Source organism: Podarcis gaigeae (genome assembly GCF_964106915.1).
Source record: "Podarcis gaigeae genome assembly, chromosome: 4".
Taxonomy (NCBI): domain Eukaryota; kingdom Metazoa; phylum Chordata; class Lepidosauria; order Squamata; family Lacertidae; genus Podarcis; species Podarcis gaigeae.
Genome location: NC_139677.1, coordinates 86,545,856 through 86,562,726, shown reverse-complemented (window position 1 = coordinate 86,562,726; position 16,871 = coordinate 86,545,856). Strand labels below are relative to the sequence as shown.

Below are 16,871 nucleotides of genomic sequence, written 5' to 3'. Positions count from 1 at the left end.
CAAGGGTCTCTGAAAAGTAAAGCTTCAGTATAACAGACATTGCAGCGGACAGAATTCTTATAGTTATAACAGCACGCCCAATCTGCAGCAGGTGGACCAAATACTGCAGGATCTGCTCAGAGGATGGGGGCCAGTTCATCTGAATGGCCAAGGACTGCCAGCTTAAGGCTAAGAAATCCATCCAGGCCTTCCCATAAGAGCTAAAAGCAGAAGGGGAAATGGAAGCTGCTGCTCTCTGTAATTACTAATTGTTGTCAAAATGTCACAGGTGGTCTGGAAAAGTCTGGCAGTAGCTGAGTGTCTGGAGCCCAGGATCTGAAGCGCTCCATCTGAAAATGGGATAGAGTGTCAGTGACATCATTAGAGGATCCCGTAATCAGGAGCAGAAAGCACAATATTAAACCTTAAGCGGCGCAGCTCAAAAGCGTAAGTGGAGGGGCGAAGACTCAGCTAGAGCGTGAGGACCGTTTTGCCAAGACGCTCACCACTGCCTGGTTATCAGACCAAAAGCAGATCCGATGTTCACTGAACTCCTCGGGCCACATGTGAACTGTTACTACAATGGGGAAAACTCAAGAAAAGTTAGGTCACATGATTGCCTCACCACACCGGGCTTGAGGCCATGGCTTTGCACACCAGCAGCTCCAGAAAGAAAGAAAGAAAGAAAGAAAGAAAGAAAGAAAGAAAGAAAGAAAGAAAGAAAGAAAGAAAGAAAATAATAATAATAATAATAATAATAATAATAATAATAATAATAATAGTAATAAAAATAAAAATTAAATATCCAAAGGGCAAAGATCCGGCAGCATCAGCATGAACCTGAAAATCCCTGTGCAAGTTCCAGGTATCCTGCCATGGCCAACTACTATTGCATACAGTTAGGAATTGCAACCATTGCATGAGATCCCATTGCATGAGAAAGGCAAGGGGACTTCAACATTTAGGAATTGCAACCATTGCATGAGAAAGGTAAGGGGACCTCAGGCCGCAGGCAGCCTGGCCTAGTGGAAAGGGGAGGGGCGGCCTGGGGCAACCACTCTGCATGCAAGATTAATTAAGTGATCCAGCAAGATCGGATCTGATGAAGCATCACTTGCTACAGAGGAAGTATTACAAAATAACTTCCTTCAAGGCAGACAGCTTCTCCATAGGCAAGTGGTTTGTTTAGCAACGATATCCATCTGGATCCCCAAATAAAATGGGAATATGGCAAAAGGTATTGAGGTATTGCTTGCCAGCTTCCAGCCCCCTCTTGGGCAGGGGGCATCTTGTGCTGCCATCATAATATCTACGCTGGCCAGAACCCCTGAAGAAGTTCCGACAAAGCTGCCGCCGAGCCAGCTTCCTTTTCAGACACACACTCTGTGTAATGCAAAAAAAAAAAAAAAAAAACACTCCGTGCAGCACACACACACTCCATGCAATGCAACTACACTCCGTGCAACACAACTACACATTCCGTGCAATGCAAAAACGCACTCCGTGCAATGCAAAAACGCACTTCAAGCAATGCAACTACGCTCCATGCAATGCAGCTACACTCCATGCAATGCAACTACACACTCCGTGCAATGCAACTACACTCCATTCAATGCAACTACACACTCCGTGCAATGCAAAAACGCACTTCAAGCAGTGCAACTACGCTCCATGCAATGCAGCTACACTCCATGCAATGCAACTACACACTCCGTTCAATGCAACTACACAGTCCGTGCAATGCAAAAACGCACTCAGTGCAATGCAAAAACACACTTCGAGCAATGGAACTACCCTCCATGCAATGCAGCTACACTCCATGCAATGCAACTACACACTCCGTGCAATGCAACTACACACTCTGTGCCATGCAAAAAACACACTCTGTGCAATGCAACTACACCCTCCGTGCAATGCACACACACTCCATGCAAAGCCACTACACACTCCGTGCAATGCAACAACATGCTCCGCGCAATGCAACTACACACTCCGTGCAATGCTCACACACTTGGTGCAATGCAACTACACACTCCGTGCAATGCAACAACACACTCTGTGCAATGCACACACACCCTCCGTGCAATGCACACCTCTGTGCAATGCAAATGCAAATCTCTCACGCAATGCAATGCAAATGCAGCCTGTGCAGCGCTGTGCCCTGCAATGCACAGAGCAAACTGCAATGCGGGCACGCAAAGGTGCTTTCTCCCGCTTGCATATTGCAAACGTGGCACCTGTCAAATCCCTCGCAGTGAGGGAACCACCAAAAGTCCCTCGGCACTGGGCCTAAGTGTCCAGGTAGAACAATGGGGGAGCATGGAGCTGTCCCATATAGGGACCAATCCTGCAACCTAGGCATTACCGGCACTATGCACTGACCAGCTGAGCTATCCAGGATGATCCCTAAAGACGCAGACAGCCGCACCCTGACCCCTGTAGAGGTCCAAGGTGATGTCTGAATTATCATCCCTGCTCCTCTTTGCCCTCCTCCTGGATTGCAGCCTCCAAAGATGCTTCCTTATGGAAGAAGGCACCTGGGGCGTCCGCAAGTCATCCCCTGCAGGAGAGGCAAGCTCTGGAGGCATCTGCAAAACCCTGTCATAGTCTGCAAAAACTAAACCATGTAAGGAACCGGTGAAACCAATGCTTCATGGACCACATGGGGACACTATTCAGGCCGGAAACGCTTCCAGGCCATCGAATTCTAGGACAAAGCCCTAGAATCACCTGCTAGGCCAGGTATAAATGTCTCCAGTGAAATAGCAGAGTTGAGGTAGCCCACAGCCTGTCCAGGTACCCCTGCTTGCCCTTTTAGAGGGAAGCACCCCTTCAAGAAACCCAAAGTTCTTTTACCACAAATGGGCCGAACTACAGAATAGCCCAAAAGGAGCAGTTTGTTTTGTTTTGTGATAACAATGGCTAAGAGGGGGATATGAACCCTGTCTCCCAGGTCCTAGTCCTACACTTTAGCCACTAAGCCACAATGGCTCGTCTCTAAAATGGCAGTCGCCACTATCAGGGCAAAACAAACTTAACGAAAATAAACTTGTTCAGAAACAGCATAGTTCAAGAGCATATACAGAGTGCTCATAGTCATTGGAGGCACAGAGAGCCTCTGCCGCCCTGTCTGCCTCAGATATACATTAGCAGCAACTGAGCCTGCAAGAAGATACATTCTTAAGAGAGGTCAGAGACTTAACAATTAACTGCTACCTGTAGCAGACAAGGCTTGGAAGTTATGTGCAGGCCAAATAGGCCTCCCTGCCTCTGCTCTTGAGAATCTTAGTCTCATAGCAATATTAAAAGAACTCAAAATAGTGCTCCCGCCCAAGGCTAGATTAGTATTTGGCCAACAGCGCTGCACACACTCAAATAAAGCCAATCTTTGGGGGTGCTATAAACGAAAATGATTCCTTGACTAGCCCCACAATTTACAACAGGAGAAATGGGGGAAACCTTTTTGCGAAAGAAAGCCCCTACCAGGGGCCCTCTCCCTATTGGGAAAGGCAAGCCACAGATACAGGGAGAATCTTCCCACAGGGCAGGGTAAGGGGTGGGAAATCGAACAGGAAAAGGGGGGAATTAAATTATTTAAGGGACTAAAGAGGATTAAAAGAAGGGGGAAATAAATAAATGTAACCAGACAATGAGAAGATTGAATCACTGTCCTCCAGACAGTCCCAGTGCTCCATGTGATCCGGTGTCCACAGCAAAAGAGAAAGTAATGAGCTGTGGACCTTGCTTAAATAACCTCAGGTCCCACCCCTAAATTGGCAACATCCTATTTACCCCAGCAACTCCAACCTCCAATCTGATTCAAGGCTCTTGAATCTATTCTGCCTGGCACTATGGGGTGTTCTGTTAGCCCCATCCGCAACCCGTGCTCTCTTTCAGTGAGAACATGCTATGTAGCCTAGAAAAGCACTCACTGTTTTTGCTGCTGCCATCACACTGTTGAGGCATGTTTAGTCTGTGGTCTACAAAGACCCCTAGATCCTTTTCACATGTACTTATATCTGTGCAGCTGATTATACCTGCCTAAGTGCCGAACCTTACATATGTCCCTATTGAAATTCATTTTGTTAGTCTGTCCTTCCCCTGACCAATGAGATCATGGATTTGATGTGAAAACCAGCATAATATAACACTAAGTTAGGCATTCTCATCCCTCATTTCATTCTATTTCTATAGAGAGTTCTGTTGTTTATCCTGAAGTATTGGGATGGGAATAGGCAAAACTTGAAAGAAAGAAAAAAAATTAGGTAACACTGACATTTTGACCATGGCTACTTGCCCAGCTAAAGCTGGGATGTTGCCATTTCATAGGTTCTTGTTGAATGCCCTTATACAGTCCCCTGTAGTTTCTACATCCCAGTTGTCTTATGTCAGCAATGAGGTTAATACCTAAGTATTTAAATCCTTCATGTCATTTGGCAAACAGAGTTAACTAGTAACCAGTCACTTGCAGTGCTGTCTACATTCATAGGAAGGAGCACAGAATATTTTTAAAAATAAGAGGTTTTATTGATTTTTCCAGTGCATAAACACAATTGTGGTATTTGCTGCTTATTTATGTGACAATAGTCTCCCTTGCTGTTGTTGTTGCAAATCTCCTAAAAATGAAGAGTATTCAGAACTTTGAATTTCAAGACAAACATCAGTGAAAACATGCAATCCAGGTTCCAAGTTTCTAAGGTGGGCATATTGTATTTTGCTAGTAAAAGAGGTACAAGGGCCTAAGGCCTAAGGGTACCTTAAACAGGTACCCTTGGAAGATATTCAGATGATTTACTGGTATAATAAGCTGTGTGTTTTGACTAAGCAGCTTGTACATAACCCAAACATAGCTGGTTCTTTTTTGCACAAGTAGGCTGTGTAATTTCTGGCAGTTAAGTACCGAAGTCCTGATAATGCATTGGGGGGGGGGGGGCTGAGAATGGGATACTGAATGGAAACAGGCAAATGTCCTCATGGGAGGGGGTACTAACAGAATAAATGCTTGCGTTGAGAGTTATTGAAATTCTAATTATAACATAGGTAATTGATTGCTGGAATTTTTGAAGAAGATTGCCAACGATAAGTTGTCTGTGAGAATGATATCATTGTCTTAGGCAGGAAACATATTTGCCAGTTAGATGTTCAGTTCTATTGCACAGTGTAACGGGAATGAATAATTCAGGGAAGCAGGGGCTTTTCAGAATTAATCCATCAAAGAACACTGCAACGGTTGCATTATTGCTAGATGCATAAATGTACGTATCAGCTTATCTGTACATGTAGCATAGGGACAGAAGGCACTACTCACTCGTAATGTAGTGAGCTTGTAGTATAAAGGCTAAGAGGGGAGACATCAACCAAATCAGGAGAGTCTCCGTCCAAAGATTACTTTACCTATGAATAGGCACCAAAGTAGTTGTGCAAACCCCTCTATCTTCAGCTTTAGCAGTCCTACTTGCTCCCAATAGTCTACACTGACTGGCAGCAGTTTGCCAAGGTTTCAGGCAGGAGACATTTCTTACCCTGCTTGGAGAGGTCAGGGGTTGCACCAGCGACTTTCTGTGTGCAAATCCCATGCTCTACCACTGAGCTATCCCCTTTGTTTAAGGGGAGCTACTGTTTTAGCTGGGACACGGGTGGCGCTGTGGGTTAAACCACAGAGCCTAGGACTTGCTGATCAGAAGGTTGGCGGTTCGAATCTCTGCAACGGGTTGAGCTCCCGTTGCTCGGTCCCTGCTCCTGCCAACCTAGCAGTTCGAAAGCATGTCAAAGTGCAAGTACATAAATAGGTACCGCTCCAGCAGGAAGGTAAATGGCGTTTCCTTGCGCTGCTGTGGTTCGCCAGAAGCGGCTTAGTCATGCTGGCCACATGACCCGGAAGCTGTACACCGGCTCCCTCGACCAGTAAAGTGAGATGAGTGTCGCAACCCAAGAGTCGATCACGACTGGACCTAACCGTCAGGGGTCCCTTTACCTTTACTGTTTTAGCTGCTTTGCTTCTTAGCGTATTGCTTATTTTGTTTTTAACTGCAAACTGCTTTATTCCTTGTAACAGAAAAGGAACTATAAATAAATAAAGGATCCAGAGAAATGTCATCCAACATACATATATACCTAGAGCACCTTGGTCTGTCTAGGTCCATCACACATATTTCTTCTATTTCTGCACAATTTTATATTAGAAGCACTGAGGTCCAACATAGCCACTCATGAGGAATAAGCAGAATCTCTCTCACACACATTCGTGCTGCAGTACCTGTGCTCATAATTACTTCAGTTTAGCAAATGCTAACAGTGCTTACACTTTGCTCCTTTTCTGTTATCCCTGAGGAACAATGATACCGAAAAGTAGGTTAAATTCCGTGGCCTTCTAACTTGTCAGTTTAACTACACTTTTACACCCTTCTCTTCTGGCGGCTGATTCAAAACAACATTCCCAGGTGGGAGTTTGCAAGGCCAGAACCGCTTAGCTTTAGCACTGAGCATGCCAAGGGGGTCTCTGGGCCACTCATGCAACAGCTTGAAGATGTCGAAGGTAGAGTTTCTGGGTTTGGGGCTTCTGGTGAGGTGATCATGTGACTGCTTCACCTTCACTCTGCGTCCAAGTCTCAGCTTTTGCACTGTGGGCCAATGTTCCATGCAAGTTGGTGGGAACCTGTAGTCAGTGGCGTAGTATGAGGAGATGGGGGGCAAAGGGGTGGGTGGGTGCAAAATTGTTTAGGGACACCAAATTTCAACACCTGGTGTTTCCTCAATAGAGCTGCGTGCTTCCATCATGGGGCTCTGTTGAAAACAGCTTCTCCATACGAACCAGGAAGTGACCTCTCCAGACAATGGAATGACTCTTCTTTTCTTATCTGAGGCTACAATCTCCTGGGTGGCATGGATGCTGTTAGGCAGTTGAATGGGCTCTGTACGTTTCCCTTCCTCCCGTCCTCTCCACGCAGCCTTGAGTACTGTCAACCCATGTTATGGGCGTGCAGCCCTCCAGATTTTCTCAGGCTACTTTTCCCATTGTGTCTGCATGCTGGCCAAGCTGGCTAGGGTTGATGGTAGTTGCAGTCCAACAAGATGCTGAGGGTCACCCCCAGTGCCGGATTTACATATAAGCTAAACAAGCTATAGCTTAGGACTCCACTCTCTTGGGGGGCCCGAAAAAAATAAAGAAAAAAGAACTGGATACTTCTTCTTAATTGTATTTCAGTTCAACATCTACTTTGATAAAATACGCATTTTGTTAAGTGCAAATGGTTTTAGATACCTATTAGGTCCATGATTTACCATAGCATATATTCAACACAAAAAACTGAAAATTTGTTGTTGACAAAGGACAGCTGGACATATAAAGGGCCCCATTACCTTCAGTAGCTTAGGGCCTCATCAAACCAGCCCTGGTCATCCTCCAACTTCCTTGCTCACACCCACTACTAACTACTTCTTAGAAACTTTTGCAGTAGGAAAATAAAAGTTCTTCCTTTCCTTCTATTGTTTTAGTCAATTTCTTATGCCACTTCAGTGTAATGGGTCCTAAAGTTAAGCTATTTTCCCACGCCCTTAGTATGCTTTGTAAAAAGAAGACTCCTTGCTGTCGTGTTTTATAATAAAGGAAAACAAAGGTATAAAAATTGACTAGACTTCAGCACTGTGCATTAATTTGGTAGTCACACTACTGAGCAGTGGAAGCTGTGGGTCCCTTTATCTTAATTTGACTGTAACTTTGTGTAATGTTTGCATCCCTTTGTGCCTTGGGACCGGCTTTGTCTCTTGTCTGCTGGGCCACAGAGCAGGTTACAGTAAAACTCCCTTGAAGCAGGGAGGCATTCAGAATAGTGACACACAGTGAGACAACACTTACAGAGCGATGGGGTTTGAATCAACCGTAAGTAGAGAGGGAAACACAGGATCTTAAAAATAAAGCAGCCACTATAGTAATGCCTTTCGAAATGTCTGCAGGTTAAGCCACATCCAGATACTGAATACAGGAACATAAGTTCACCTTATGTTCAGACCATCGGTCCATCTAATGTGGTATTGACTACTCCAGGCTTTTCTAACTTGTGGACTCCCAACTTCCATAATCCCCAAACAGCATGACCAACACTCAGGAATGATGGGAGTTGGAGTCCAGCAGCATTTGGGGGTCAACATGTTGGGGAAGGCTGGTCTACATTACCTGGCATCACAGCAGTGCAGGGTTTTAAGCAAGATGTTTCCCAGCCCTATCTATATATGACAGGGATTGAACCTGGAATGTGCAAAGTGGGTGTTGCATCTAACAAGTGATATGCTAGAGCTGAGAGCAGGAAAGAAAAGGCAAACCAAAAATGAAAAGTGGGGTTACCATATCTTTGCCATAACTTTAAGGTCTTTCTTGGGGGGGGGGGTGGAAATGCAACCAATAGCACCATAAAGGTTTGCAAAACTGCATGTGGTATGGAGAAAGCAGATAGAGCTTTTCCCTTCATCTCTTACTCATAGTATTAGAATTCAAGGTCACCCAGTGAAATTAATGGGCAGTATATTCTGTTCCGGCAAAGCAAGTACTTTGTCACGCAGTGCATAATTGACATATATAATTCACTACCACAAGGTGTTGTGATGGCTGACTTAGATAGCTTTAAAGGGAGGGGGTTGGATAAATTTGCGGAAGATAACTTTTATCAGTCACTATTAGTCACGATTGCTAAATGGAACTTCTCTGTTAAGAGAGACAGTATGTCTCTGAATATTTGATGCTGGGAACAAACAGTGGATGGAGTGGTCATGTGTTGCTTGTAACTTTCCCAGAAATCTTTGACTAGCCATTGTTGGTTGGCCCTGTTATCTTCCTTCCTGGCTGAGTCACCTGTTCATAAAGCGTTTGTAAGTCAGAAATATAGGAAGAGACCTGCTGAATCAGGCCAAAGGACCCAACTATTCCAGCACTGTGTCTCCCATAATTTGTTAATGGGAGTCAAGGTTCCAAGTCTGAATTCGAAAAGAAGACCAGCTGATTTTCTGAATGACTCTCTCACTGGCCTAAGCAAATCTGTGACAAGAAACAGGATTAAATAAATGTTGACTGGGTCACTACCAAAGATCAAATCAAAGTTAACACCATCAGTGAGTCATGAGCACGTATAAAATCCTGATGTTCTTTTAACTACGGAGCTATATATGGAAGTGAATAGGAAATGAAGCTAAGAACATATTATTTGGAAAGGATCTGGGCATAATTTGAAAAGATAATTACAGACAAGCATAACAAAAAAAAGGAGTATATAACCACAGAAACAGCTGAATAACTGTGCAGTAATTAAAAAGAATTCTTCATTCTTTCCCTGCAAAGGGGGGAAAAACTACTTCAGGTTAAAAATTAACCTTGACTATGGAAACATATTCACCCGTTATGTCAAGAAATTTACATTTGTAAAACGATCTGAAGTGCTAACCTGTAATCTGACTCATGTACTTGAGGTGAGATTGTGGGTTCTTGTAATGATTGTAAGCTTTAAAATATTTGCGTTCTGAGAAGTACGTGTAGAAAACCATTATAAATCATTTTGCCTGGAGGATCCACAGAGGCTGGGTGCTCAGTCAATTTTGCCGGCTAAAATTGAGGCCATGGAGACAAGCCAAGTGTTTAAAATCAGAGTCCCTTTTCTCCTCCTCCAGTAACATTTAATAATGAGTAGCTTGCCACATACCATGTTCGCAAATGGCAACCAATGGTTTCAGGGGCAAGGGGAACTTGCAACGTGATGCCATCCTGTGATCTGAATGATGAGGCATTGGCAGGAAAGAGAGGAGAGCAGCAATGCGTTGACCATAGCAGGTGGTTCCAGCCCAGTAGGGCAAAGGAGATCAAACGTTGTACCACCGAACTATGGTGCTTTTCTACCCTTTGCCTAAGCCTCTGTTGCTGTTGGTTCTGCAGTGGAGAAGGTTGAAGAACCCTTTGCTTGTCTCCGTTTGCATGAGAGTAAAGGTAAAGGTAAAGGGACCCCTGACCATTAGGTCCAGTCATGACCGACTCTGGGGTTGTGGCGCTCATCTCGCTTTATTGGCCGAGGGAGCCGGCATACAGCTTCCGGGTCATGTGGCCAGCATGACAAAGCCGCTTCTGGCGAACCAGAGCAGTGCACGGAAACGCCGTTTACCTTCCCGCCAGAGTGGTACCTATTTATCTACTTGCACTTGGACGTGCTTTCGAACTGCTAGGTTGGCAGGAGCAGGGACCGAGCAATGGGAGCTCACCCCGTTGCAGGGATTCGAACCGCCGACCTTCTGATTGGCAAGTCCTAGGCTCTGTGGTTTAACCCACAGCGCCACTCGCGTCCTGCATGAGAATAAGCCGGTAGCAAAAAGTAGCATTGCTGGGCTTTCATCCCTTGTTAAATTAGGGACCATCAGATTTCCTGAGCATGGAGTTATAAAAATGGCTGTGCTTATGATAGGGATATATACACTGAGAACCAGCAGAGGCTTACGCTGGGCATTCTATGATGCTTCAATGCGCCCACACTAGGTGCTCAGTTTCCACACTCACCCCTCTATGTCCTCAATCTGGAAAATCAAAAGGCATTATCAGAGTTCAAGGACATGTTCTGGTCAAGCAATAAGCACACTGGGTGCAAAGTAGGGCAAATGAATAGCCTGAGAAGAGAGGAAGTTGAAATGTCAAGAGCAGGCATAGGCAAACTCGACCCTCCAAATGTTTTGGGACTACAATTCCCATCAACCTTGACCACTGGTCCTGTTAGCTAGGGATCATGGGAGTCTCAAAACATCTGGAGGGCTGAGTTTGCCTATGCCTGGTCAAGAGCATGCAACATGGAACCACACGTAACATTTAGTTACCTCTTCCATGCTGCTGGGGCCAGTAATACACATAGTAGCAGCTCTTATTTGGAGGCTTAATTAGACATTACCTTTTGTTTTTGTTTTCAAAGAAACATTCTAGTACTTGTGGACTTCGGTGTTTGCCAGGGGTAGGCATAAAAATAACAAAGGGAAGCCGAACAGCAACAAATGGTTCTACCCATGTTTTTTGCCTCGTGAACTTGGAATGAAATGGGCTTTGCAGTTGAAAGGCAGGTTAATTCCATTGCTAATAATCCATCTGCTTTAACTACGTCTGAGAACAAGAGGAGTAGTTTCAATATGCCTTGTATTCATGTAGCTCAAAACCCTTTATAAACATTAATTAATTAAAGCTCAAAATCTCCCCCTAAGGCAGAGAAGCGTAATCCCTGTTTATTTCTTTAAAATAATAATGATGGTAATATTAATAATGACTAATCTTATGACTATATAGCAGATAGCACAAATATGGGTTAAATATTTTACTCAGACCCAGCATTGAGTAAATAGCCCATTTGGCACATAACAATTTGGCACTATGTACATGAGTTGGGACAAAACTAAGGAAAGCACCCTCGCTTCCCTCTTATCCTGTGCCGTCAGGAGAAAGACCTGACCAATGTTCAGTTTTGTTTTTGCAGAAGCATATATGCTGTTGCATATGAATCAGAGATATAGTTTATCACAAACTCTAGTCCATTTCAAACCAAGCCAGCTTTATAACACATGGTTTGCTATAAACCACAATCAGTGGCGTAGCGTGGGTTGTCAGCACCCGGGGCAAGGCAAGTAATTTGCACCCCCTAACCCATGGATTTGCGCCCCCTAACCCGTGGATTTGCACCCCCTAACCCTAACCCCCAGATGTTGCGGCCGGTGCAGCCGCCCCCCCTGCACCCCCCACGCTACGCCACTGACCACAATCTCTGATTTGTAAGCAGTGACAAGATTCTGTGAAACTGAAACTAAATGCTGGCAGAAGTTCTCCTCCTGGCAGCATGGGACAAAGAGAGGAGAAGAGGAATGTATGACCACCAAGGTTTTGCTCAGGCTTGTTCCAGTTTATGTGCATAGCACTAAATAATGGTTTCATGTTATGTGCAATCACAGCCAGTGGCCTGTGGCTTTCTGGGATCGACTCACCTGCATGGCCCTTTTAGATTTGCATGTTGTCTGAACCTTAGCCACAAACTGTAGAAAACCTTAGCTACACCTTGTGGTTAAGGAGGAAAGAGCTTAACCATGAGTTCTGGTGACATGCTAAGCCAAAGTTTAGCTTAGCTGCCATGCTATGCTGAGTTAAAAAGCCAGAGAGAATGTTAAGCAGGATGCTTGATTATAAACAATTTGGCACCATTAAAACAGATGAAGTGAATTATGAAGATAAGTTAAATTTAAGAAAAAAACAAATTTTTAGATAATTATTAGGCTAAGTTTAATTTGTTAAAGAGGGAAATAAATCTATCTAAAATTTGAGATATAACATTGGAAAAATAGACAATCAGGATGGAGACAAGGTGATAAATTGCTGGTTTAATTTTTATAATTTGGAACGCAGGAGCGGGAGATGTGAGGAAGTCCAAAGGAGATAAGAAAAGATGTTATGATATGTAATATTTTTGTTTGCTTATTTATATTGTAATTAAAAAAACCCTTAATAAACATTACTTTAAAAAAAAAGCCAGAGAGAAGCAAAGTTTGGGGGTGGCACGTTTCTCCCCTGGAACCCGTACATTTCCACATTCATGCAAGTCGTGCTTAGCATTATGTGTGAACATGCCCAATGTATGCTTTCAAGTGTGCATATCGTGTGGGGGAAAGATATCAACTGTTCGTTCGCTATATTAGCAAACTAAGTTGTTAATGAGCAGGTTTAAGATAGCTGGCTTGATGCAGCAAAAGAAATAAGTGCACATAAATAGTACAAGAGTACTGCAGGCAGCTGTGCGAGGAGGGAAAGGCCTTTATCCAAAGATGAGATGACATTTTTAGATTCCTCTGCAGCAGGAGGAATTTTATAGAAATAAAGATAGTAGCAAACAGTGTCTTATTCTGCAACCAGCATTGCCTAAATCTGAGAATTAGAGTTTTGTGCATCTTCTAAAGGTACACTGTATAATTTGAGAGTCACATATAACATAATTTTCCCTCGATAATTAAAATCACTTATGGTGTTTAGCCAGATGAAATGCTGCCATCAGAATACATCCTCGAAATATCACTGAATTGAGATGCTATAATCATTACCTAAATATGGGAAATACTTAGGAATTCAGGCTGAACTCCTATGCATCATGAGGAATAATAGTACTGAATTACTTTATAGGGTCGCTGTAAGAATTACAGTACATCTAGATAATGCATGTGAAGTGTCCCTGGGCACTTGAAAATGCTATACAGATGTTGAGGCTTTTATTAATAGTATGATCTACACTTACCTCGGAGTAAGTTTCATTGCCTTTAATAAGACTTACTTCTGAATAAGCTTACATTTATAGGATTGAGCTGCACATTGGGGATGGCGAATAACTGTACCCCTGAGGACAACTCTGTTCTCCAAATACTAGTCCAGGTCCTGGAACAATCTGTAAAATGAAGTTGGTGTCACTTAGTGGCATGGACTTCACAGATATGAAGAACATGCACTTGGATGGAATGAGGTCATCGATTGGTGAGGAGAAAGTGAGCAGAGGAATAAACTGTTATTCCTCTAAGCTCCCTCAAATGCAGAGTGGCAGAGAAGGGGGGGTCTGTCTTTCCATCTTTCCAGGATGCTCATGAGAGAAAATACACTATAAATGTATATAAAATACAGATGAGGGTCTCTCACTCCCCTCCCCCCAGCTTACAAGGGAAATTGCGAGCAAACTATGGAAACTTGTTTTTTCACTACATATTCATAGCTGTCAACGTTTCCCTTTTTTGAAGGGAAATTCCCTTATTCCGAATAGGATTCCTCGCGAGAAAAGGGTTGACAGCTAACATATTGACTAAAATTTGGGCAGATAAAGTTTTATGCCCAGACACCCATCGGTAGACTACCTGTGATTTAGGGTGAATTGCAGATGAAATCAGGGGTGCCAACTCCTACTGAAATAAAAACAACATTTCTGTAACAGTGCCCTTTGGGTCCTGCGGGTTTCAGTGGGAATGAAGTGCTTGTGTGTCTAACTTTCTCTGGATTGCCCACACAATGAACTAAGGAGTCTTCAAAAGATTGACAGCCGCATTATGTGTACATAATAAGGAGAGGAGAGAAAGCACAACATAGTTAGTAACTGTAAATCTTAACTCCTCACCAGCTCCGTAAGGAACTTGATGTTGATTAAACAGTCTTATGATCCACAGAATGCAAGGACTGTGTCATTAGTGTATTGTGTCCCTTTCTTTCAGGTTACTCAATACTTCAAGCTATTATGGAAACAGCAGGAGAAAAAAGCTGGCAAGTCAGCGCCATATGTGTGGAGAATTTTAATGATGCAAGCTACAGGCAGCTTTTAGAAGACTTGGACCGGAGACAGGAAAAGAAATTCGTAATAGATTGTGAAATAGAGAGGCTTCAGAATCTCTTAGAACAGGTAATGCCTGCTTTTAATGTCACTGCAAACACATTAGTGCGGCCCCTGAAGAGCGGCCTCTCTCCTCTGCCTTTCATTTTTTGCCTTGCCAATCAAGGCCAGGACTGTTTTCATGATGCGTTTCCTCCCTCCACTCTTTTATACACAGCCTGGTGTTTAATCTACACCGCTGGATCCATTCGCACACTGATGTGAAGTTCCCACCAAGCAGGTTCTCAGTCCAGTAGGGAAAAATAAACATCCCACACACAGATACAGCAGGGACACAGCTGATACTGCAAAAAGGAACTGAATCTGCCCCATATCCTCTACAAGACTCGCCTGAAGCTCCCGGTGCTTTTGTTCCAGCCAAATCCACATTCACTATCTATTGGTTTTATTATTATATTTATATCCTGCCTTTCCTTCAAGGAGCTCAAGTTCCCACAAAGGTTCTCTCCCTCCCCCTTTTATCCTTACAACAACCCCGTGTTAGGTGAGAGTTGGTGACTGATCCAAAGTCACCCAGAGAGCTTGATGGTCCAGTGGGGTTTCGAACCCTGCCCTTCTAGGCCCTAGTCCAACACTCTAACCACTACACCACACTAGTCCTACCCACTAGTGGACCTTGGCTGAGTAGAAGAGTGTGAAGGGGCAGACAAATGAGCTGCATCTCCCACTCCCTTGAATGCCCCTTTAGCCTTAATAATCTCTCTCTCTCTCTCTCTCTCTCTCTCTCACACACACACACACACACACAGAGAGAGAGAGAGAGAGAGAGAGAGAGCAGGATTGGAGTAGGTCTGGGTTTAAATAAATCTACCTGTAGTGATCACATCATTAATAAACTCTACCAGAACAACAATAAGCAAAACTAAAATCAACTACAACTTAACCGGTACCTAATCCTACACTGATTCACCTAAACTCCACCAACCCTCTAGTGAAAGCTTACTGCATTATCCCAGCTGCCCTAACCACATGATAGGGGATGGGTTCCTTTTCAATTCCCCTCTTACTCACAACTAAAATTTGTTCTGTGTGGGAACAAGTTGTGGGATGAACAACTGCAGAAATAGTTTTCCATTGTTTAGGAGGTGTCTCACAAAGGTCACTCAGAGCTGCGAGACACATGGAGCAGCAATTCTTCCACCTTTTTCACACTGGTGCATCATCACAGCTTGTTAGCACTGCTGCTTCTCACACTCCAGGTGGTGGGCCGGGGGGGGGGGGATCATTTCTGCCTCCAAGACAGGCACTCAGGCATGTTTTGGGCATAAGCCACAGTTTCTTGACCCATGTTTTGTTCCATCCAATCCCTTCTGGGCTGATCACCTTGAGCTTGGCAATACCCTCCTCCAGCTCAGCAAGATGTACACAAGATCAAAGATTTAAGGGTGCAGTCCTATGTTTGTTTATCTCGGGGTGCTTCAGCCGTCCCGCACCAAAACAGACTGACCCAACCTTCTCTGGAAATGGAGTGAGAGGCTGAGGCTTGTTTTGGAGATGCTTAGCCAAATTATCATGGCCACTCACCTCCAAAGCAGCCTCCCCTAACTGTCCTCTCTCTCTTGGAGCTGGTGAGCAAGGTGGGAATATTCCCCATCATTACACTGAGCTGGCTGAACTGGAGTGCAATGGTCAGGACAATCCCTGCCCTGGAGCCAGCTCTAGTCTGAAGATGAAAACTGGAACCACCTTTGTCATCCTCACAGAGGAGCAATAAAACACTTGCTGAAATACAGCCTCCCTTCAAATCTACATTAGTTATCCTGTTCTTCTGAGCAGATCAGTATACACCTGTGTGCTGACCAACAGGTACAGATGCTCATCGCTTGAAATTTGCTTACGCTGAACTGCATTTGCCATTTTAATAACCATCCCTGAGTTTAGAAATGTCCTTGTAGAGAGAGCTTTGCACTGTCCTTTTTTGGCTGTTCCCACCCTAAATGATTTTGTGTCATCATCACACTGGGGCGCCTCACTGTTCCCAACTCACTCCAGATCATTTATCAGCAAGTTAGAAAGCCACAGCACCGGTATCAAAATTAAGAGCTTTCACATCTCCTCCCTGCCTGCATGCAATGCTTCTTTTGTTGAGACAGTCCACACATTCAGTTGCCGGTTCATAAACTCTATGGCAAGAGAAAGCAAGTGTTGCATATGTGCATGTGAACCAGACTCGGAATCCAGACTGAGCTGCATTCAGATACCCTTAGAATAATTCACAAGGTCATAAATCATATGTATCTAATCCTCCTTGATTGAAAATTCTGTCAGGGCTGAAAACAAATGGGAACGTGAACCTTGGTTTCGTCAAAGCATTCCTTGCAGCAGCACTGGTGAAGGAATGCCACCTAGTGGTGCTGCAGGCTATTTTGTTATGCTGCTCTTTTTATATTTGTACACGGGGCATGCTTGAAATATTCAACACAGTTTCCTGCATAAGAAACAGAAGTGTTGTGATTCTGAAGCTGTGCAAAAAGACTTTCT

At 44.0% G+C, this 16,871-nt stretch overlaps 1 protein-coding gene across 8 annotated transcripts in view; it reads left to right on the top strand.

The window, feature by feature from the left end:
• GRIA4 (glutamate ionotropic receptor AMPA type subunit 4) overlaps positions 1-16,871 on the top strand; it is a 232,997-nt gene that overhangs the window by 150,387 nt on the left and 65,739 nt on the right. For all 8 annotated transcript variants that reach the window (XR_014563572.1, XM_083736359.1, XM_083736358.1 and 5 more), the window contains exon 4: positions 14,215-14,399. Coding sequence is in view for 7 of the 8 variants with exons in the window: in XM_083736359.1 (XP_083592485.1) it covers positions 14,215-14,399 (185 nt within the window). In the remaining variant the exon portion in view is untranslated. The remainder of the gene's footprint in view (positions 1-14,214; positions 14,400-16,871) is intronic.